Source organism: Erythrolamprus reginae, chromosome 1, assembly GCF_031021105.1.
Source record: "Erythrolamprus reginae isolate rEryReg1 chromosome 1, rEryReg1.hap1, whole genome shotgun sequence".
Lineage (NCBI taxonomy): Eukaryota > Metazoa > Chordata > Lepidosauria > Squamata > Dipsadidae > Erythrolamprus > Erythrolamprus reginae.
The window spans coordinates 383255488-383278033 of record NC_091950.1 but is presented as its reverse complement, the minus strand read 5'-3'; the positions used below and the strand labels follow the sequence as shown (position 1 = coordinate 383278033).

Sequence of the window (22546 nt, the reverse complement as noted above, 5' to 3'; positions counted from 1 at the left end):
GTATTCACACTTTTCTGCTTAAGTGCTTTCTCACTTTAATATAATTTAATAACAGCAGGGAGAATAAATCCAACGTGTTCTTTCTCAAGCTCTGTCCTTCCTTTTAAAAATATTTTTCAAGTGTGTAAAATCCTAAAAACTCACCTGAGCAATTTTTAAACCATCCACAACTTCTTGTTTTTTTGACATTTTGAAGAAAATTGAAGAAAAGATCCATGTTTGTATATTCTTCATAAAAGTATAATTTTTGCTTTGCTTATTAAACCTATTCCACTGATAAAACACTAGCCTCCTTTCTGCTGCAACAGTGATGGGGAGGGGAAGTTGGTGATCTCTGCTTTGGGAGATGTGCATGCTATAAAATTTCACCCTGTTAATCCTGGGTTTCAGAATCTGTTTATTTAGAAATGTGTTAGATTTAATGAGGAAAAATTAGAAAAAATAGGCCGCAATTATTGTTAGAAGACAGTTTTAAATAGAGACATACTGGATTTGCAATATGTTTTTAGTTGTTTAAGCATTTCAAATTACTTGGAATTTTGCATGTGAATAATTTTCAGGTACTTTACAAAAATAAAGCTGCAAGTTACTTCCTTATTAATTCACAGGAATTCTGTATTAAATACAAAACAACCTACTTGCTACATGATTGTACGCTGAATAGTTTTAAGTGTAAATGTAAAAAGAGTAGAAATATTCTAAAAGAAGTTTAAAAATGAATATTTTTAAAAAGGGATTGAAAAATTAATTGTAATACAGTGTTCCCTCGATTTTCGCGTGTTCAAACTTCGCGGAACTTCTATACCACGGTTTTTCAAAAATATTAATTAAAAAATACTTTGCGGTTTTTTTCCCTATACGTTTTTCCCCGCCCGATGACGTCATATGTCATTGTCAAACTTTCGTCTGCCTTTAAAAAATATTTTTTTAAAATAAATTTTAATAAATAAACATGGTGAGTAATAATCTAAATGGTTGCTAAGGGAATGGGAAATGGTAATTTAGGGGTTTAAAGTGTTATGGGAAGGCTTGGGATACTGTTCATAACCAAAAATAGTGTATTTATTTCCGCATCTCTACTTCGCGGAAATTCGACTTTTGCGGGCAGTCTTGGAACGCATCCCCCGTGAAAATCGAGGGAACACTGTATACATATATAATTATACATGTATGCATAATGTATAATTGTTATGTGTGTGTGTTTATAATTGTGCACTAGATTTTGAAAAATTGAAACAGTTAATAAACAATACTTCTATTTTGCTTTGTTAATGGCCACTTATAATATTTCTTACAATTTCCTTCCATACTAGAGTTCCTTATTGAGCATTCACAGTCAGTTCTTGGCAGCATTAGAATCACTGAAGGAGTTTTGGGATGTTCTAGATGAAATTGATGAGAAGACCTGGGTCCTTGAGCCAGAGAAACCCACAAGGAGCTCCACAAGGCGAAGGATTGCAATTGGTAAGAATAAAACAGACAATTGCATAAGGACTTTAGTGGCTAGGGGAGATAAAACTTTTAAGAAATCAGGTTTCTACAAAAGGAGCTTTTTTCTTCTGTTACACATAACATTTTAAATGTTAGATTGTGACTTCATTGAGGAAGAAACCTCTCGTTCTCCCTGGAATTATGTTTTATGTATAGTTATAACAGTAATAGTAATAAAAAATGTTTATAGAGCTTCTCAAACTGTGGGTCATAACTTCCAGCTGGTTTATATTCCACTGTTTTTTGGGGAGATGTGTCTTTTTAAAAAGAAAGAAAGAAAAGGTTTTCCTATCAAACAACTGCCCACTCCTGCATTGCTTGGACAAGTTTTATCATCAAGTCCACTGAAACTAAGCTGTGACTACTTTTTTCAGCACTACTTTCATTTTGGAAGACACATATACCATACTTGCTATTTTTTCAGATCAGCTTTTATAGCACAGAAGGAAAGGTTTCTTAATATACCCCACCAGATGTAATTTTTAGGAATACTTGAACTAACTATAATTAATTACTATATTTTCATAGAAATACATGGATTTCAAATGTACTGAAATGTGTCTAGTTGATCTAATTGATGAATGACTTCAAATCAATATTAGGAAATAAAAAGAAGGAAGTAGGTAGAAGGATCAAGTCAATCTGGACGTTACTAAGATACTAAAATCTAGTCACTTTCACGTACAGATTTTGTAGTGTTAGGTAAGCATTTTGAATTCAAAGGTGGAATTGTAATTCTTGTAGTTTTGGAATGCTGTGCATAACATTTGTACAATTAAAAATTATCCCTTTTTTTAAAAAGACTGGGTAGCTATATACTTTGATGTGTATCTATCTGTTTCAGGAAACAACATTTCACTTAATATAGAGGTAGATCCCAGACATCCTTCCATGCTTCCTGAGTGTTACTTTCTTGGAGCTGACCATGGTAGAATGGCTTCTCTTTTTCTTCTCTTTTCTGTTGCAGTGTCTAATATTTTATGCTAGTATAAATTAACCTCTATGTATGGTAAACTGAATATATTTGTTTCAGGCAAGCAATACAGAATAACATCAACATTTTTAATAAAATTCTCTATATTGTTCAGAAAATCATTAAACATTCAATATATAAAACAATTTGCACTGTTTTGGATGCATTTAACTGCAAAATAGCAGACATGTCATGTACAGAACATGTTTTATAAAGTGTTATATATCACTTCTCATGCCACAGTAATAGCAGAACTGCAGGATAACATTGGGAATATAATTATAACTGGAGAGAAGTGGATGGCTCCCTGCCACTATGCTTAATTCCTATGTCCATGTTGATGTGTTTTTTTTAATTTTTATTCACAAAGTTACAAACTCCAAGCCAAAAAAAAACAACTATGCAAGAACAAAGCAAAACTATACAAGGCAAGGAATAATGTGCATAAAACCTACAAACATATATTGTCCCTCCCAGTTGAATACTGATAAATATATTTCAGTAATAATAATCTCTCCTGCGCAAAGCAATCCCACAATGTTATAAACTTTAATACCTCCGTTTATGCTACAATCATCTCTGATCCATCTAGCATCAAATATCCTTTATTGATTTTTAATGATAAAAATTTTCCTTAAAAGTTTTAATGGGAATCTTTCCCAACAATTGCATCTCATTCTCCAAAATCATAAAACTATTTTAAATATTTCCACAGCATTTGTCTTGGGGGTAAAAGGCAAGTGGACTGTTTTTCCTATGAGGAAGAAGAAAGCATTTCACTTCTCATCCAAGATAATTTTCTTCTTCCTCAAGGAAAAAAAAACCCAGTCCAGGTGCCTTTTGAAGAAAAAAACACCTTTGAGACAATTAGGAACCAGATAATTGAGAATCTCCAGAGACAATCCATTGCATTTTTTAAACAAAATAATATCTTTATTTAAATACATACATACAAAGAACATTAAAAAAATAAAAACATTGCACAGCATGTGATATACCTGTTTTACAATTCTCATTGTGTTCAGTCTCTATTCCATAACTATCATTATACATGCTATATACAGTGCTACACACACACACTGATCTTATTTTCTTACTCCCCCCTTTCTTTTTTTACCCTTCTAACTGATCATCTTTCTATTGAAAACATTTCTATTCTCATCACTCATCAATTCTGATATTTCTAGGTCTTTTGAATTCATGCCTTTCTCTAACCAGCCTGCAATTTTCAAGCCAGGCTCCTCTCCCTTCAAATCTGCCAGCAACAAATTAAATTCTAATCCATCCAATTGTAAATTGGGTTTAACTGATGTTGCTTATAACTGGACGCCATTGGGTTGATTAAAAGTGTTGTTAATTTATCAAACCTTTTTTCCAAGATTTTAAATAGAGCTTGTATGTTGAAAAGCATTTTTCTCAAAGGCTTCCCAGAGGGCTTTATCATTAAATTGATCTGGCTTTTGCCTTTCTTTTATATCTTTTTATGGACATTGTAAGGGATATATGAAATGTAATATTCAAAAATTCTTATCAAAGTGTGTGTTCAGGAGAAACCCATAACCCTTCCAAGTATTCTGAACTACTTTTTTCTCCTAAATATATTACTAGGGCCTGCATCAAAATTGGGCAGAATGTAGGCACTCAGGATCAGCTACTTGTTTAGATCATTAAATGATTTATATGACCCAGGAAGGCACTTAACATATTTTTTAAGCAAGAAGTTATTCTTGGCATCATTTAATGCAGATTAATTATGTCATAAATGTTGAGAGGTCTGTGAATGCATTCTTGATTTGTAAATTAGCACATTAGTGAGCCACAATAATCTATTTTTTTAAAGCATACGCATGTATAGGAATAAAAGTAAGCTATGCAGAATAGTTCTCTCAATCTTTATCGACGAAATTGTTTTTCTCAAGGGACAGTTCTTACGATTCTAACAGGGCCATTTTTCCTTTTTTTTTCCCTGTTCCCATTGTAGAAGACTTGAACTGTTTTAATGCAGGGACATTTGTCTTTTCCTGTCTGCCTTTTATCATTGGACAGATCAAAAGCAAATTGATTGTTTAGTTCTTGTGTGAAGGCAGCAATAATTGCACAGAATTGAGAAGACTAAATTACCTAGATGTTTTATCAAGATCAGAGGTGCTTCTTTAGTGGGATTGTGCAAACTTCAGTGGGATGATTTGATCAAATCATTCCTCTAAAATATACCTTTGAAAGAGGTGACAATTTCTAAGTCTCTTGGCTTCAGGCAAAATAGCCATTCAAATTAGATTGGTTGGGTGAAGCTCTGGGACAAGTTGTACGAATTTGGGAGTTTCCAAATTAATTTGGGAAAAGCCATTTAAGTTCATGCAGAAATATTCTGAAGCTATCTAATTTTCTTTCAGAAGATGGAGGTAAAATTCATGATATTATAAATAAAGGAAGCATTCCTTCAGAAATTTGATTAAATTATATTTAGTCAAATATCTAAATTGAGAAATTCTAGAGCCACATTATCAAGTCTATGTCAAATGTGCAGATCTGTTTATATATATTTTCATTATGTGTATGTTGATGAGTTCACCTCTAAACAATTCTGAAATAGAACTGTAGTATCTAATGTAAGCAGCAGCAAACCTTGAAAATAAAGACAAGTTTTGTATGAACGAAAAAAATACATTCTTGATCACGAATCCATTATCTATGAACTATAGCAGTGTTTCCCAACCTTTTTTGAGCCGCGGCACATTATTCGTATTTTCAAAATCCTGGGGAACAATGAAAGGGGGGGGGGGCGGGCTAGAGAAAAGTTTGGACAAAAAAACCCTCTCTCTTCCTCCCTTTCGCTCTATTTCTCCCTCTTTCTCTCTTTTCCTTCCTTCCCTTCATTCTCTCTCTCCATCCCTCTTTCTTTCTTTCTTCCTCTCTTTTTTGCTCTCTTTCTCTCTCCCTCCTTCCCTTCCTCTATGTTTTTCTCTCTCCCTTGCTCTCTCTCTGTCTCTCTTGCTATCCCTTTCATGCTTTTTTCTCTCTCTCTTGCTCTCTCTCTCTTTCACTGTCTTGCTATATGTCTCTTTCTTTCTCTTTGCCTCTCTTGCTATCTCTCTTTCTCTCTCTGTCTCTCTTGCTATGTCTCTCTTTCTTTCTCTTTCTCTCTCTCTCTGTGCCTCTCTTGCTAAGTCTCTCTTTTTCTCTTGCTATGTCTCTCTTTCTTTTTCTCTCTCTCTGCCTCTCTTGCTATGTCTCTCTTTCTCTCTCTTTCTCTCTCTCTCTTTCTCTGTCTCTTGCTGTCTCTCTTTCTCGCTCTGTCTCTTTCTCTCTCTCTCTTTCTCTCTTGCTATGTCTCTCTTTCTCTCTCTCTCTGCCTCTTATATGTCTCTCTTTCTCTCTCTCTGTCAGCTGACTGCAAGCGGGAGCCCTGACGGCGGCAGCTGGACGTGGTGCTGGACACCGTATATGCCAGGCACGCAGCGCCAGCATGTACGACGTCCAGCAGCACGTCCAACCGCCACCGTCAGGGCTCCCACTTGCAGTCAGCTGAGAGAGAGAGAGCGATCCCTCTCGCCGCCGCCATCTCCCCCGACTGCCTGCGGCCGCTGCGGCCACACACACCCCCGCTCCCATCGGACACTTGCCGTCGACGCCAGAGGAGCTCCAGCTGGGCGGGGCGCTGCCGGTACTTCCGTCCTGGGGCTCCCACTCGCAGCTGTCCCCCGCCTCCTGCTCGATGCCGCGGTTTTCGGCGCTCTCCTGCTGGGCCCCAAAGAAAGAAGGCGGGAAAAAGGTGCGAAGAATGGAGCTCTCCTTCTTCCTGCCTTCCTTCTTTGGGGCCCAACAGGAGAGCGCCGAAAACCGCGGCATCGAGCAGGAGGCGGGGGACAGCTGCGAGCGGGAGCCCCAGGACGGAAGTACCGGCAGCGCCCCGCCCAGCTGAAGCTTGGCGGCACACCTGGCCATGTCTCGCGGCACACCAGTGTGCCGCGGCACACCGGTTGGGAAACGCTGAACTATAGAACCACTACTCCTGAACTCTACCACTCCTTCATGGATTAAATATTCTGAAAAATAATGTTTTCCTGTGAAAGATGTAACTAATGCATAATTTGTTTTCAGTGGTAAATCCGTTGAAAATCAAGCTGAATAGCAATATACATATGTGGTAAGTATATCTGTTTGTAAATATGTTTGGTTCGTAATTTAGTCAACATAATTATAATACTATTTCCTTCTTTTTTAGGAACCCAGAAAATAGTTTATTTGAGAATTTAAAAGAGATTTTAGAAATTGATTTCCCATCTCGAGAAGCCCTAGAAAAAACTGTAAGTTATCTCATATTTTCTATGCTCACCATGCTTGAATACTACATATTTGGAAATAACTATTTTTCAAAGAGACTGTAGATTATTTAAAATGTCTACTTATATATGGGGGCTATTTTTCCTCTATTCCTTCAAAGAGATTTTTAGTGGTGTGTGTATGTATGGGTTTTTTTGTATTTTCTGCATTAAATTTATTACATTTAAAATTAATTCTGATATCAAACAACATATATACAGTCTTTGGTATTAGAATTTTAAATGTAATACATTTAATACAAAAATATGAAAAAAAACCTTTCAGGTGAGAAAGTGCACTAAGCTTAGCGAAAGAAGTTTGCATTCTTCCATCCATCTACCTGCCCATTTTATTCTTTCCTATTTTGGAAAATTCTGAGAATGGACTAAATAAAATATGATCTATTTATGTTGTGCAACTGCTGGAAGGCCTCTGGACTCTAAAAATCCATAAACTTCTAACGGTAAAGTGCAACTTAATTATTGGAGTTGACCTCCTGTTCAGATTTATTCTTTGTATTTGCTCACCGTGAATGACAATAATAATAATAATAAAGATACAGTTTCTTCCTTGCCTGTAGAATGTCGGGTTTGTAAATGGTCTGACTCGGTATAATTTTGGAATATCTCAGTATCATGATGTTGTTTATTCATGAAGAATTTGTAATATCTTGCACATATTATATGTGACACTCTGCAATAACACATTGGTAGGTCACCGTAATTTGAGAGCTTTCATATCACCTAATGCCCTTTCCTATAAAAAGATGTATACATCAAGATCAGTTGAGAAAGGAATTGCTTGAGATTAATCAAAGCTCCATTTGAATCTTTATATGCTATGATTTCCTATCTTCAGTCTACTAATAGAAAATCTGTAGTAGAATATCATAAAGGCAATATTTGTCCATGTATCCTGCCTTGGGTATCATTATTTTTATCATCCTGTGAGTGATAAAACGTAAAGCTATAAGCGGATTGAAAGATCTTAGTTAATTAAAGAAGAATACAAAAAGTTAAATTTGCATGCAAATAAAACACTAGATGGAAAAAAAGAATACTTATTTCTAGATGGCCTCTGGTGATGCATATATATCTACTATCTTAAAAAAAAACCACCGTCTTATCTAAAGTGGTGGCTACCATATACAAGTTTTATAAATACTGATTAAAACATTTAAACTTGCTTTAAAAGACACAATTAATTAGAAACAGTAATGTGTATTTCAACCAATTAAGTTTAAGACTAGTTCTTCATTGTAGCTCTGTGATTATCTCACATGGGATAAGACAAGTGTTCATTCAGTACAATCTAGAACTTAATGGGATTTCCTGGTAGGAGCTCCGTCCCATGTGAGACATACACAATAAGGCATGCTTCCTTTCATCCCTTTAGTTTTATTTTCCACTAACATAGTAATAGCACATTCACTTTTAGAAATAATGATTGATTCTTTTAGAAAATTTCCTGTTCTTTCACTTTGTTCTATTTCAAAATAATTATATATCTTTGTTTCATGTGCGAGGGATTGTGGGATTTAGATTATTGACTCCATTCACATATGACCTTGAAGGTTCCATTCCATAGCAAATGTTTCCCCAGTGGGTACAACCTAGATCAGTGATGGCGAACCTTTTTTCTTTGGGTGCCAAAAGAGCATGTGTGCACTGTATCGCGCATGCGCGAGTGCTCCCACCCATAATTCAATGCCTGGGGAGGGTGAAAACCAGAGGCCCTCTGGAGGTCAAAAATGGCCTGTTTCCCATCTTCTGGTGGGCCCAGTAGGCTCGTGTTTTGTCCTCCCCAGGCTCCAAAAGCTTCCCTGGAGCCAGGGGAAGGTAAAAACGCCCTCCCCCATCCCCCCCTGGAGGCTCTCTGGAAGCCAAAAACATCCTCCCAGAGCCTCTGTGCGAGCCAAAAATCAGCTGGCTGGCACACATACGTTGGAGCTGAGCTAGGGCAATGGCTCACGTGCCAGCAGAAATGGCTCCGCGTGCCCGTGCCATAGGTTTGCCATCACTGACCTCGACGAGTGATGGTGAATCTATGGCATGGGTGCCACAGATGGCACGAGGCCATATCTGCTGGCACGCGAGCCATTGCCCTAGCTCAGCTCCAACATCCACGTGTATGCTGGCTAGCTGATTTTTCACTTGCACAGAGGCTCTGGGAGGGCCTTTTAGGCTTCCAGAACCTCTGGGGGATAAGGGAAGGCATTTTTATCCTCCCTGTTTATTATTGGCACTTTTAATATAACAGTATATTGGCAATAGCAGCAGAGAAAGGGATCTTAACTTGGATTGTGAGTAAGCTTTTAGGGGATTTTTCTGGGAAAGACTCTAAAGCTGGGAAAGATAGAAGAAAAGACCAAAAAAAGAAAAAAAAAGGCTGACCAGCAGCAGAGGCAATGAAAGCACCATTGGAGCATCTGAATAAGCAGGATGGAAACAAATTGTTATGGAGAAAAATCCATGAGGTCATTAAGAGTTGACAAAGATTGAAGGCACCTACTCAGAAGAGAAATTTCTGAAACATGGTAAGGAATTTGTTCCTAAAAATGAATTACAGATGAGAGAAACTGTTGTGCCAAGCCCATTTTGTGTGTTATCTTATCTGATTCCAAAAGGATGGTTCAGAGTTTAGGGCTGGAAACAAAAGGGCTTCCTGCAATTTTTTTAAGTAGTTATACCTTTTCCCAGAATCAAAGGGGTGACTTGCTATAGTGACAAAAAAAAACACCGATTCTTTAAGGAGCTGCAGCCTAGCAGGCGGTCTCGTAAATAGTCTGGTCCTAAGCCATGTAGAGCTTTAAAGATAATAACCAACACCTTGAATCGCATCCAGAGACCCACTGGTAACCATTCTCAGAGGGATAAAGCCATTGAAAGAGCATTCCTTTCCTCAGTTAATTTATGAGTACAGGTAGTCCTCGTGATATTATTATTCCAGTTTCTCAGTACCAAATGAGGTATTATTTAATTACCTCTGGTGAAAAACACTTATTTTCTACCTGTATTTTTTGTTTTTATGATATTTTATTCTTGTTTTTTATATTTAGAAACAATTTTATATTTGCATTTACTCTTTTTACACTTTCTGTTTCATCTATAGTTGTGTACTGTCCAGACTTGGGCAGCTCTATAGATTTGAATTAATAATCAAACAGTATCCAGTGACTGTTTTTAGCTTTTCGGGGTCTTTTTAAAAAGCATTTTCCAAGTAAATAGTTTCAATCCTCAAACTTTGATATACACAAAGGAATAATGTCCTCTTACAATGTCCAAATATATTTTGGGTCCTTCAGCTACATACGTGACCATTATAATTGCCTTTTAAGAATTGTTCAGGGGAACTATCTATCTTGGAAGAAGCCTTACACTTTTATCCAATAATATTGTCTGGAGCTCTGTTCTCAGAGGGAAGAAACCATTGGAAGGACTTGGAAAGCTTTTTGCTTCCTCTCTGACTCAGCTTCTGTTGGGGCCACTTACTTGGTGCATGCTTGTGTTTTAGTTGCTTTTTCTTTAGAGCTGAATTGTTTTTTCCGGCTCCTCAAGGCAAACAGCTTTTCAGAAATATTTTCTCTGTTTGCTTCCTTTCCTCTAGTAGTGAATCATAAAGGCAAGCACTGAATTTAGCAAATTATGTGATTATCTGGGATGCGATTGGAGGGCAGAGCTGGAGAGTTTAGTTTCAACATCTAATTGGGAGGAAGGGAATTCAAGTCTGCTCCTCCCACTTTTTATTGAAGAAATATGGGATTCTGGGAGAGGAAGGAGATTAAGTAATGGAAAGGCTGGGGAAGTTTATCCTGTAGCTGCCACCTTTGCATGCAGGTGGTTGGCTTCTCCAAAGACGTCTACAATCTCCTAATGACCATCTGGTTGGGGCAAAGGCTCAACCAAGCTTCACTGGCCAAGCACGGAGGCTTGTTTCGAAACCTCTCTGGCATTAGAATGCAGTGTTTGTGCTAATGTAGCTGGGCTCTTTCCCCTATGTGGGCTGTTTTTGGCTTTGCAAAGCATTTTCCTGCCTGTTTGTCTCTTTTATGGATTCGGCTAGGTGGGGTCTCTCCCAGGGCTTCCCTCACTCAGGAGAAACACCATGTGCTCACAACATTTAATGGTGGCATCAGGCAGGGTGTGCGGAATAACCAATTACCCTTCCCCATTTGATACTGGGAGGTCTTGGCGTTGCTTTCATATTTCACGTTAAGTTGCAGATAAGAAGAGATTCAACAGAGGCATGACTACTTATGATTGCTATGCATAGGGCAGGACTCCTATCAAAACATTCCATATGCCATAGAGCAGCGATGGCGAACCTTTTTTTCCTCGGGTACTGGAAGAGTGTGGGTGTGTGCTGTCGCATGTTTGCGAGTGCCCACACTCATAATTCAATGCCTAGGGAGGATGAAAACAGCTTCCCCCACCCCCGAGGCCCTCTGAAGGCCAGAAATGGCCTGTTTTGCAACTTCTGGTGGGCCCAGTAGGCTCATGTTTCGCCTTCTGCAGACTCCAAAGGCTTCCCTGAAGCCAGGAGAGGGTAAAAACGCCTTCCCCCATCCCTCCTGAGCCCTTCGGAAGCCGAAAACGCCCTTCCAGAGCCTCTGTGTGAGCCAAAAGTCAGCTGGCCGGCAAACACATCCATGTTGGAGCTGAGCTAGGGCAACAGCTCATGTGCCAGCAGATATGGCACCTGTGCCATAGGTTCAGCGTCAGTGCTATAGAGGATCTAAACAGGTTGCGTGCAAATGTATAATTCATGTATATACATTCATAGATGGCTACCTGAAAACAAAATTATAAGTAACCAGTTTGCCTCATAAAGTAAACTCTTAAGTGCTATAGAAATGCTGTTGAACCATCATGTAATTTGGTTTGTTTTAGTGTGTTGCGTAACCTTTCTTTTTGTTTTTTTTTCATAATTCAATTCAATTCAATTTATTTAATTTATCTCCAAAATGGACTCTGGATGAATTTTGGTTGGGGTGCAGTACATGTACTAAACCCAGCCACCCCACTAATACACTTCTATTTTATATTTTTAAGGACTTCTCTATGGATTGTGGTATTTGCTATGCTTATCGTCTGGATGGGGCTATTCCAGACCAGGTTTGTGATGACTCTCACTGTGGCCAATGTTTTCATCAAGTGTGTTTATATGAGGTATGATTATCATAAGCATTCAACATTGTCTTTGTTCTAGGCATTTAACTCCATGCAGTAGCTGAACTACTTTTAAAAATTAGAGGAATCTAATTGCTTAGTAAAGGACAAGTAGACATTTACAACAATATATACTGATATAGAATATTTTTTCTCACTGTTATGCATCATGCAAATTCTACTTTTAGATAAGTCTTAGAATTATTTTTAAAACTATCGGAACTGGTTCTCTTAAGCAAATCAGCTTCTCTCCAAGAGAAGATAACGTGTGTGTGTGTGTGTGAGAGAGAGAGAGAGAGAGAGAGAGAGAGAGGTTGGATCAGAATGTACTCTTGATTTTAAAGCCTTGAACAGGAGAGATGCTTATCCCGTTTGCAACATTTTCATAGCTATAATCTATCTTTAAATGCAGCAGATAACACCTTGTTTTACTCTCCAGTGGTTACGTGGGCTTCCTTCAAGTCGACAAAGTTTTAATGTCATATTTGGTGAATGCCCATATTGTAGTAAGGTAAGCAAAGATGAATATATATGCTTCAAAATTAATTTGAAAATAATGTAATTGTAATTAATGGGAAATTTCATTATAGGCTTGTAGTGCATCCCAGTAAACAAACCATTAAACTTGGAAGCTTTGGGAATGATGTATATTCCAGATGTTTGTAACATACTAGAAAATATTGTAAGCAACATTATACATTAACCTGTGCATAAGATAACTTTGCTTTGGTAACCAATTTATTCCAGCAAATCACACTGAAAATATCTACTAAGAAAATCTGAATACAAATGGATAACTGCATTTCCAGAGCACTTACTGGTGAAGATATCAAAGGAAATATAGAGACAGCATTATTAAGATGACAAGGACAACAATGGCTACAATATACTGGAACAGTTTTCCATGTAGCCCAATCTGAGAGTGGCTGCATGTGTAAGAACTAGGCAGATTTCGACCACGTTCTGGTTGATGGACTACTGAATATGTGATTGCATTTTCTCTACAATTTTCTTCAAAATTCTGTAAATAACTGCAGGGATTTGTCCAGGGAAATGATTTTACATAGTCCTGAAAAAGAAGGCCAAAACATTACCTGTAGCAATAAGAGCAAGTGTTCAGTACTTTGTTACTAGAGAGTTTGTCTAAGTATTTTCCCCTTTGTTCTTCTCTTATATTACCAAAGCTAACAAAAATAACTACATCATTGATTTTCTTTTTTAAAAAAACAATAAAGTGGAATGATAAAAAAAAGATGTATCTGAAGAGTCTTTTGTTAAGAATGTTTTGCTGTAAACTGGCTGGGGGTTATAGATATTTCACTTGGACAAGATTGGAATTTGTCTCAAACAAGCACTTCGTGAGTAATCATATACCATAAAACTAACATGTCAACTTTTATAAAGTGTGGAAAACATAAAAGTCTAAGGAGTATTCCCGCTCTCATCCACATGCAAATCAAATATTTCCATTTATTTCTTGCCGATCATTTTTAGTTTCTATAATTAGAAAATTAACAATTTTCCAAATGTGTGATGTCTGAAGTACTGTATAAATATCTATTGCATTTAAATATTCTTTAAATACCCTAGGTCAGTGATGGCAAACTTTTTTTCCACGGGTGCCGAAAGAGCGTGGGTGTGTGCTATCAAGCATGCATGAGTGCCCACACCCGTAATTCAATGCCTGGGGAGGCAAAACAGCTTCTCCCAGTCCTCAGAGGCCCTCTGGAGGCTGGAAATGGACTATTTCACAACTTCTGGTGGGCCCAGTCGACACGTGTTGTGCCCTCCCCAGAGTCCAAAGGCTTCCCTGGAGTCAGGGAAGGATAAAAATGCCCTCTCCATCCCCCTGGAAGCTCTCTGGAAGCCAAAAATGCCCTCCCAGAGCCTCTGTGCGAGCCAAAAATCAGCTGACCGGCATGTTGGACCTGAGCTAGGACAATGGCTCGTCTGCCAGCAGATATGGCTCCACGTACTACCTGTGGCACTCGTGCCATAAGTTCGCCATCACTGCACTAGGTACTCATTAGTTTATAGCTTATGAGACACAATACTGAAATATTTACAATTATAGGGACTTTACTCTATGGGCAATATGAATTCAGGCTGTTATTTGTTAATTGGACTTGTATGCCACCCCTCTTCACGGACTCAGAGCGGCTCACAACATATCAAAAAACAATATACAATAAAACATCTGAAATCCAATTAGTATAAATAACTAATCTAAAACCATTCTAAAAAGCTTGAAACATTAAAAATCATTCACTCAGATTCAGACCACAAACATACCACATACTCATTGGCCAGAGGCTAGTGACCCCAAGCCTGGTGGCATAAATAGGTTTTCAGATTCTTACAGAAGTCGAGGAGAGTGGGAGCAGTATGAATCACCCGGGGGGAGGGGGCTGATTCCAGAGCCCTCCCCCCCCCCCCGCCGAGAAGGCTCTTTCACTAGGCTCCACCAAGTGACATTTTCTAGTTGACGGGATCTGGAGAAAGCCGATTGTGTCACCTAACCGAAAGCTGGGATTCATGTGGCAGGAGGCAGTCCTGCAATAATCTGGTCTGATGCCATGTAGGGCTTTATAGGTCATAATCAACACTTTGAATTACGTCCGGAAACCAATTGGCAGCCAATGCAGTCCGCAGAATGCTGAAGAAACATGGGCATACCTTGGAAGGCCTATGACTGCTTGTGTGGCTGCATTCTGCACAACTTGTACTTTCTAAACGCTCTTCAGAGGTAGCCCCATGTAGAGAACCTCGAAGTGATAAGAACATGAGTGACTGTGAGTAGAGACTCCCTGTACAGATAGGGCAGCAACTGGTGCACCAGGAGAACTTGGGCAAATGCCCCCTTTGCCACAGCCGAAAGATGATGGTCCAATGTCAGCTGTGGATTGAGGACACCCAAGTTGTAGACCCTCTCTGAGGGGGGTCAAAAGTCCCCCCCCCCAGGGTAATGGACAGACAGATAGAAGTGTCCTTGGGAGACAGAACCCACAGCCACTCCATGTTGTGGGGGTTGAGTTTGAGCCTGTTAGCACCCATCCAGACCCTAACAGCTTCCAGACACCGGCACATTACTTACACTGCTTCACTGAGTGAACACGGGGTGGAGATGTATAGCTGAGTATTATCAGCATAATGATGACAACTCACCCCGTGACCTCAGATGATCTCACCCAGTTATCTTAATCTTGCATTTTAGAAGATTTGAGTAGAAATTTGGAAGCCTTTAAATTTAGAAAAGACCATACAATTGTAATAATGCAACAGAATATTTGTTTTTAAAGATTTGTTAGCCCTGGTAACATCTGTCTGGGACATTAGGCATATTGCTTGTTTTATAGTAATTTCTAGCAATATTTCCATATTCATGGAAAGTATGTACTGTATTTCAAAACAAATACTTGATTTCCATTTATAATCTGTATTTTATGTTCTTCTAGAAAAAAAAGTAAAATGGAAAAAAACCCCAAGGTTTTAACAAACAATTTAATGCAACATAACAAACTCACCATTGAAGCTTGAGTAAAGTTATTCATTCTAACCAGTACTGGCTTATCTTGTATTTGGCTACTTTTCATTTGTGCAGTAGGTTTCCTAAGACTAAAAAACTCCTTGTTCTCTTGTTGGCTTTCTTGTCCTTTAACTTGCCTCAGTGTTGGCATCAGCAAATGAGCCTATTAAAAGTACAAATTAAGCCATCCTGAATGCAATCCATGAAATGATACAGTACTGTACTGCTACCGCCTTCATCCACTAAATTAGTTTTATGTTAAAAGAACTTAAGCGAGTCCTAACATGAACTAGATCATGCACAATACTAGAAAAAGTATTGCTAACATTAATGCAGCTATGCAAGGAATAGACAAATTTTATGAAATTAGCAGCTATTAAAGATTATTACAATTTACTTTAAAAATGTTTCAGCATTATTTTTAGAGAAATTAAGATGACTGTTAGTAATCTTTAGTAGAAATATTAATGAAACTAAGTTTGTCAATAACTTAACATACTGTATTTTAATGTCAATATCACAAATAAGAAAATACTAACTAAAAGATTTTTCTAAGCTTTTAAATATAATCTATAATATGTTGATAGGCAATATCTCTTGGTTTTTTTATGCCTCTTTCTTCCTTTAAAATTCCCTATTACATTAAAATTTTTGTTTTACATGTATCATGAGACTGTTTAAATTGAAATGCAAAATGCATTTGTGATGTGCAACCTGGAAAACAACAGTAACAGCAAAATGAGAAAGATTAGCAAATACTACCAATGTTTAGATGGATTAAGAGTTATAAAGTGGGGTGCATTGGCAATGCATTAAGACCATCAAATAAAATGCACTGGATGAAGCACACACTTCAGTGTGTATCTCCAATTCCAGTATTCCAACTCAAGAGGCAAGAGTTGGGAATTATTTGCATTGGGCAAAGATTTCTCATGTCCAATTCTGTAAATACAGAATTTACAAAATAGATTTATTTTTCCCCCAAATACCAGGGGAAATGTTTTAACTAGGCAATGAGTATGTGTTCTTTTTTATGCCAGTCTTTTTTTAATAACCCCCCCCCCCCAAAAAAAAAAACAACCACCAGGGAACTGCCAGAGGATTGAGGGATCTTGGGGGTCCTAGTGGACAACTATTTAAATATGAGCCAGCAGTGTGCAGCAGCTGCGAAAAAAAGCAAACACAGTTCTAGGCTGCATTAACAAATCAAGATCATGTGAACTGTCAATACCACTTTTTAATGTTTTGGTAAGGCCGCATCCAGTTTTGGCTGCCACAATATAAAAAAGAGCAACAAAGATGATTAGGGGATTGGAAGGTAAAACATAAAGAATGGTTGCTGAAACTGGATATGTCTATCTTATGAAAAGAAGGACTAGGGTAAATAAGATAGAGTGTTCTGATATCTCAGAGGTTGCCACAAAGAAGAGGGAGTCAAGCTATTCTCCAAAGCACCTGAGGGTAGAACAAGAAGCAATGGGTGGAAACTAATCAAGGAGAGAAGTAACTTAAAACTAAGGAGAAATTTCCTGTCAGAACAATTAATCAGTGGAACAACTTGCCTCCAGAAGTTGTGAATGCTCCAACAGTGGAAGTTTTTAAGAAGTGGTGTAAGGTTTCCTGGTTAAGCAGGGAGTTGGACTTGAAGACTTCCAAGGTCCCTTCCAACTCCGTTATTCTATTCCCATTTCTTTCTAAAAAGATACTCCATGCCAGAGATCTTAAGTAGGCATCAATCCCTATGTTTATCAGCACATCGATACAAGCCTGATTTTAATGTAACTTGTGGATATCCAGAATCTGAATTTTGCCAAAATTGAAGGACTTAAGGCAATTATTCACTGTATTGCTAACAATGTTTTTCTTTCATGTAAGTGTTTCAAGGCTAGAAAAATCCTATTCATCATTTAGCAAACATTCAGCTTTGAAACAACCCCGTGTCTTTATTTGTTTAATCATAGATTTACCGTATTTTGACAAACATAGATATATAGCAAACTAAAGGAATAATATCTTCTTATAAATTCTTGCCAGTATTATTAAATCTCTGCTTTTCCTACCTTTATATTTGGAATATGAAGCATCCTCTTCCATCTTTTTTTGTATATTATGGACAGGACAAAATGGCTTATCTTGTATTTAATACCATATTTGACATATCAAGCTGCACATTTTAAAGTATTAAAATAAATAAAGTAAAATACACCTGGTACAAAATTATTGTCATTGTATAAATTATTCAATTCAATACTTTAATACGGAAGATGATTTGTCTATATTATTCAATCCCAAATCTGAATTGCAGATCATCTTTTCCCTATTTGAAGAGATCTGAAGCAATTTAATTGGTAAAAACTGACTAAGAATAAAACTCACATATCAAATTTGGAATGAGTGGAAGCTTTCTATAAAATATAGACCTGTTTTCAGCAACACACAGTAAACAGAAGCTTTGAAAACTAACATTTTTGTCATGAGGTTTATATGTACAGTACTTACAAACAACAAACCCAATGTCCCATTTTTGTATCAAGATTTCATGCCAGCACTTTAACCTATAAAAAAGCTTTAAGCAAGTTCTTCTCAATTATTTTCTGTTATCCCCCACCCCTAGGAAAAAGTAAACATTTCCCCCCACACACACACTGTAATCTGGGCCCCAATGGAATTTTAGTCTTAATATTTATTATTTTACTTTCAAGCTGCAAGTAAACTATTGGCTGGGGAAGGCTGCTCTACCCACTTACCTGGGACTAAGTCATACTGAATTCAGAGGAGCCTGTTTTCGGTTAGGCAGGCATAGGTTAGGCACTGTGGTTGGCAGCCTGGCCCATAAGCACTGCCTCTGCCGGGCACTCACACAGTAAAAGGAAAAAAAAAATTTTGAGAGAGAGAATAAGTTGGAATTGATTGTCAGGTGAACAATTTAGACATCTGAGAAAATAAATGAACTTCCACGTCTTATTTCTTTAGCGTAGAGTCATATTTATTAACAGAGCTAAATTAGACTCAACATGCTTCATTCCAACTTAAGGTCCCTTAAGATTACATCCAGGTCAAAAAGCTCATCTACCATCCCCACACCCACAAGGACAATCGTGGACAAATCCAATGCAGAGATTTCTAATTCCTTCCTGTGTTCAGTTACTTTAGATTCTGCGTGAAAGAATGTGTGCTACGTGGCATATTCTCTCAAAAAAATATATATATTTTTTCTTTTACTGTGTCAGGCCAGCCTTTGAATTCACATTTTTACCTTGGGCCTGACACAGTGAATGGTATGGAAGGAGGCTTTAAGGTGTCACCTGAAGTTTTCGACCAGCTGCAGATGATACTCCTCCTTGTCCAGCAGCAGATTCACCACACTGTTCATGGCTACTGCAGTGCCCACTGAAAACAACCCACGTAGCTGCCCTGCCCGGCGGCCTTCTCTTCCGTGCTTGGAGCAGCGTGCAACTGGGAAAACACTCCCCATCCGGGGGAATCGATCGAGATAGGCCATGCATGTTTCCTGGGGTCACATACGTGTCCCCGGCATCACTCCATGCCCCCCCGGGGGGAGGGCGCCCCACTATTTGAGAAGCACTGCTTTAAGCTAACCCACAGAAAGCAAGTTTTTTATTTTTAAATTAATCATTGCCTAGCACTATGATGGCAAACCTACAGAGCCACATCAGTGGGCACGCAAGCTCAGGTCCGGTACCCAGGCATGTGCTGTTTCCAGGCTCTGGATGGGTAGAGGGAGGCCCATTTTTTGCTTTCCTGAAGCTCCAGAGCCTTTCTAGGAGCCTGGGTAGGGTGAAAACGGCTTCCCCACACACAAACACCGAGATCCTCTGGAGGCTGGAAACACCTGGCAAGGGCTAAAACGGTTTTCCCCATGCACCCCAGAAGTCTTCCAGGCCAAAAATGGCCAGTTTCCCAACTTGAAATGGCACATGAACAAAAAAAAAAGTGTTGTCATCACTGGCCTAACGTAATTCTGTAACCCATTCCAATTTTGAAATAATATAGATATTACAACAGGAATAAATGGTACTGTTATTTTTTTTTCCTGCATCCCTTTCTACACCTTTACTTTTGCTGCCTTCCCTTCACCCGCACAGAATATATGTTGCACCTCCTCACACATATGACTATATAATACTTTGTTAATATAATTGTTTTATTTATTTATTTATTTATTATTTATTTATTTATTGGATTTGTATGCCGCCCCTCTCCGCAGACTCGGGGCGGCTAACAACAACAGTAAAACAGTATATAACAAATCCAATTCTAAAAACAGTTAAAAGCCCATATATATAAAAACCAATCATACATACAGACATACCATGCATAAAATTGTAAAGGCCTAGGGGGAAAGTATATCTCAGTTCCCCCATGCCTGGTGGCAGAGGTGGGTTTTGAGCAACTTTCGAAAGGCAAGGAGGGTGGGGGCAATTCTAATCTCTGGGGGCAGTTGGTTCCAGAGGGCTGGGGCCACCACAGAGAAGGCTCTTCCTCTGGGTCCTGCCAAGCGGCATTGTTTGGTTGACGGGACCCAGAGAAGACCCACTCTGTGGGACCTGACTGGTCGCTGGGATTCGTGCAGCAGAAGGCAGTCCCTGAGGTAATCTGGTCCGGTGCCATGAAGGGCTTTATAGGTCATAACCAACACTTTGAATTGTGACCGGAAACTGATCGGCAACCAAAGCAGACTGCGGAGTGTTGGTGTAACATGGGCATATTTGGGAAAGCCCATGATTGCTCTTGCAGCTGCATTCTGCACAATCTGAAGTTTCCAAACACTTTTCAAAGGTAGCCCCATGTAGAGAGCGTTACAGTAGTCGAGCCTCGAGGTGATGAGGGCATGAGTGACTGTGAGCAATGACTCCCGGTCCAAATAGGGTCGCAACTGGTGCACCAGGCGAACCTGGGCGAACGCCCCCCTCGCCACAGCTGAAAGGTGTTTCTCTAATGAGCTATGGATCGAGGAGGACGCCCAAGTTGCGAACCCTCTCTGAGGGGGTCAATGATCCTCCCCCCAGGGTAATGGACGGACAGATGGAATTGTCCTTGGGAGGTAAGACCCACAGCCACTCCGTCTTGTCTGGGTTGGGTTTGAGTTTGTTGACACCCATCCAGGCCCCAACAGCCTCCAGGCACCGGCACATCACTTCCACTGCTTCGTTGACTGTTACAAATAATTGTAACAGTTGATGTTAAGCTTGTTTCTCTGAAACCCCTTCCCCTCACCACTGCAATCTTGGCATGGCAAAAGCACAACTGAAACAAAATACAGGTTTAAAAGTAGGTGTATTGTGACATACAAACAACTCAAAGAAAAACATTCCCTCAGGCATGCCTAAGATGTTTGCAGGCCACAACGTCTAGTTAGAATTCTACTTGTTCCCAGCGAAATCCACCACTAATTTATTTATTTTATTATTCATTAATCAAGTTTATACAATGCCAATTTCACTGTGTCTCTTAATAATTGATAGTTTTTCTATACTTCATGTGCATATGTCTGTCTGTGTGTGTATCCATATCCAACTACAATCTATATTACAACACATCATTTATGCAGGCAGTGTCCTGTTATTGCAATAAATTATTGTTATACTGTATGAGGATCACTTAGTGGTGTTCAACTACTTTCTGATATTTAAAATAAGTACTTTCCCATTGCAGGCAAATTGGTCTCCTAGACATGAGAAAACTGATATGACTTATAAATCTTTGGATGTGCTGTTCTGGCATTTTATAACTTTCAGATTTCCCAAAGTTGAAAAGCTTAGAGAAGAATGAGGTGGCAGGAAATTGAATCTGAGAATGGAAGTCTGCTTCGTTTTATGAGGAGCTCATAAAACCTTGGACACTGTTTCAGCGGAATATGGTTCAAGAGGAGCTTTTAAATTTGAATTATTAAGAATATTAAGTATATTGCTATGGCTTTAATAGAATCAATGACTATAACTTAGATCTGTGTTTACAGATAAAAAAGAAAACTTTTGTCAAAAAGTAGATTTCTTAATTAAAAATGTGCATATTTCAATTAACTTTAGAAAATTGTACCAATCACAGATACAAAAAGAAGCTGCTCCAATTAATTTAGATTAAATGGCAACCACAGCAGCAAGGAAATGGCTTTTTGCTTTGTGGAAAAAGTGATGGGGAAAAATACCAAAGTCTATAAAACTCTGGGGAAAAAAGTCTTAGCAATTACTAAGATCAAAATCCAGTGGCTTTTTATTAAACATGAACTTTTGTTCTGCTTTTCTGCACAACGTAAATAGTGTTGACAATTGGGTTTCCAAAGGCACTTCCTACAATAAAATGTAATTGTATCATGAGAGAAAGGTGACAATCGGGAGATCATGAAAAAATTACATATTCTCAGTGGTAGTTAATTAGCCATGCAAAAGCCCCTCAAACAGAGATTCTCTTCTATTAGGAATGATTACTATGCAGACCTACCAATGTCAATACCAGAGTCATTCAAATACTTCTTTTGCTACTAATTGAAGGTTGTAAAGCTTTGGTGCCAAGGTTTGGCTTCCAAAGAGCTAATTTATGACTAGGCTGCTATTTTATGTCTTCAGTTGCAACAGCTACAAAACTCAGCAAATCAAAACCATCTGTGCTCTAAGATTTGGATCACCATTTATCTTACATCTGATCAGTCACTTTAGTTTGCATCCCACATTTTTTGACTAACATATTATTGTGACAGTCCAAAGTTCACTAGGGATATTAAAACTGAATGACATTTTGACCTTGCCTCAATGAATACTCATCAACAAAGACTTCAGACTTATCCATATGGCAAGAGATAACCATCTCAATTAATTGGGGTTGAGAAGCAGTTAATCATATTAATCCAAGATTAATAATGATTGTTACTGCGGTTACTATACTGTAAATTTCCAATAACACAAAAATAAGGAGCACTATGGTATCACAGTCAATTTATATTGAGACACATATTGTAATCCAAGTATAGAGCTTTTGGAAGGCAAGAATGAAAATATGGCCAACAAATAAAATCTCGAGGTTGGTACTAGTGATAGAGAACATGAA

At 38.4% G+C, this 22546-nt stretch overlaps 2 protein-coding genes across 4 annotated transcripts in view; one reads left to right on the top strand and one right to left on the bottom strand.

The window, feature by feature from the left end:
- Positions 1-13207, top strand: part of FANCL (FA complementation group L) — a 60815-nt gene extending 47608 nt beyond the window's left edge. For both annotated transcript variants that reach the window (XM_070734783.1, XM_070734784.1), the window contains 7 exons: positions 1314-1464; positions 2336-2419; positions 6566-6611; positions 6690-6771; positions 11839-11955; positions 12395-12466; positions 12703-13207. In XM_070734783.1, coding sequence (XP_070590884.1) covers positions 1314-1464; positions 2336-2419; positions 6566-6611; positions 6690-6771; positions 11839-11955; positions 12395-12466; positions 12703-12738 — 588 coding nt within the window. In that variant the 3' untranslated portion in view covers positions 12739-13207. The remainder of the gene's footprint in view (positions 1-1313; positions 1465-2335; positions 2420-6565; positions 6612-6689; positions 6772-11838; positions 11956-12394; positions 12467-12702) is intronic.
- Positions 12676-22546, bottom strand: part of VRK2 (VRK serine/threonine kinase 2) — a 65146-nt gene continuing 55275 nt past the window's right edge. For both annotated transcript variants that reach the window (XM_070734781.1, XM_070734782.1), the window contains exons 12-13: positions 15480-15644; positions 12676-13024 (exon numbers count right to left, since the gene is read on the bottom strand). In XM_070734781.1, the coding sequence (XP_070590882.1) occupies positions 12785-13024; positions 15480-15644 (405 nt within the window). In that variant the 3' untranslated portion in view covers positions 12676-12784. The remainder of the gene's footprint in view (positions 13025-15479; positions 15645-22546) is intronic.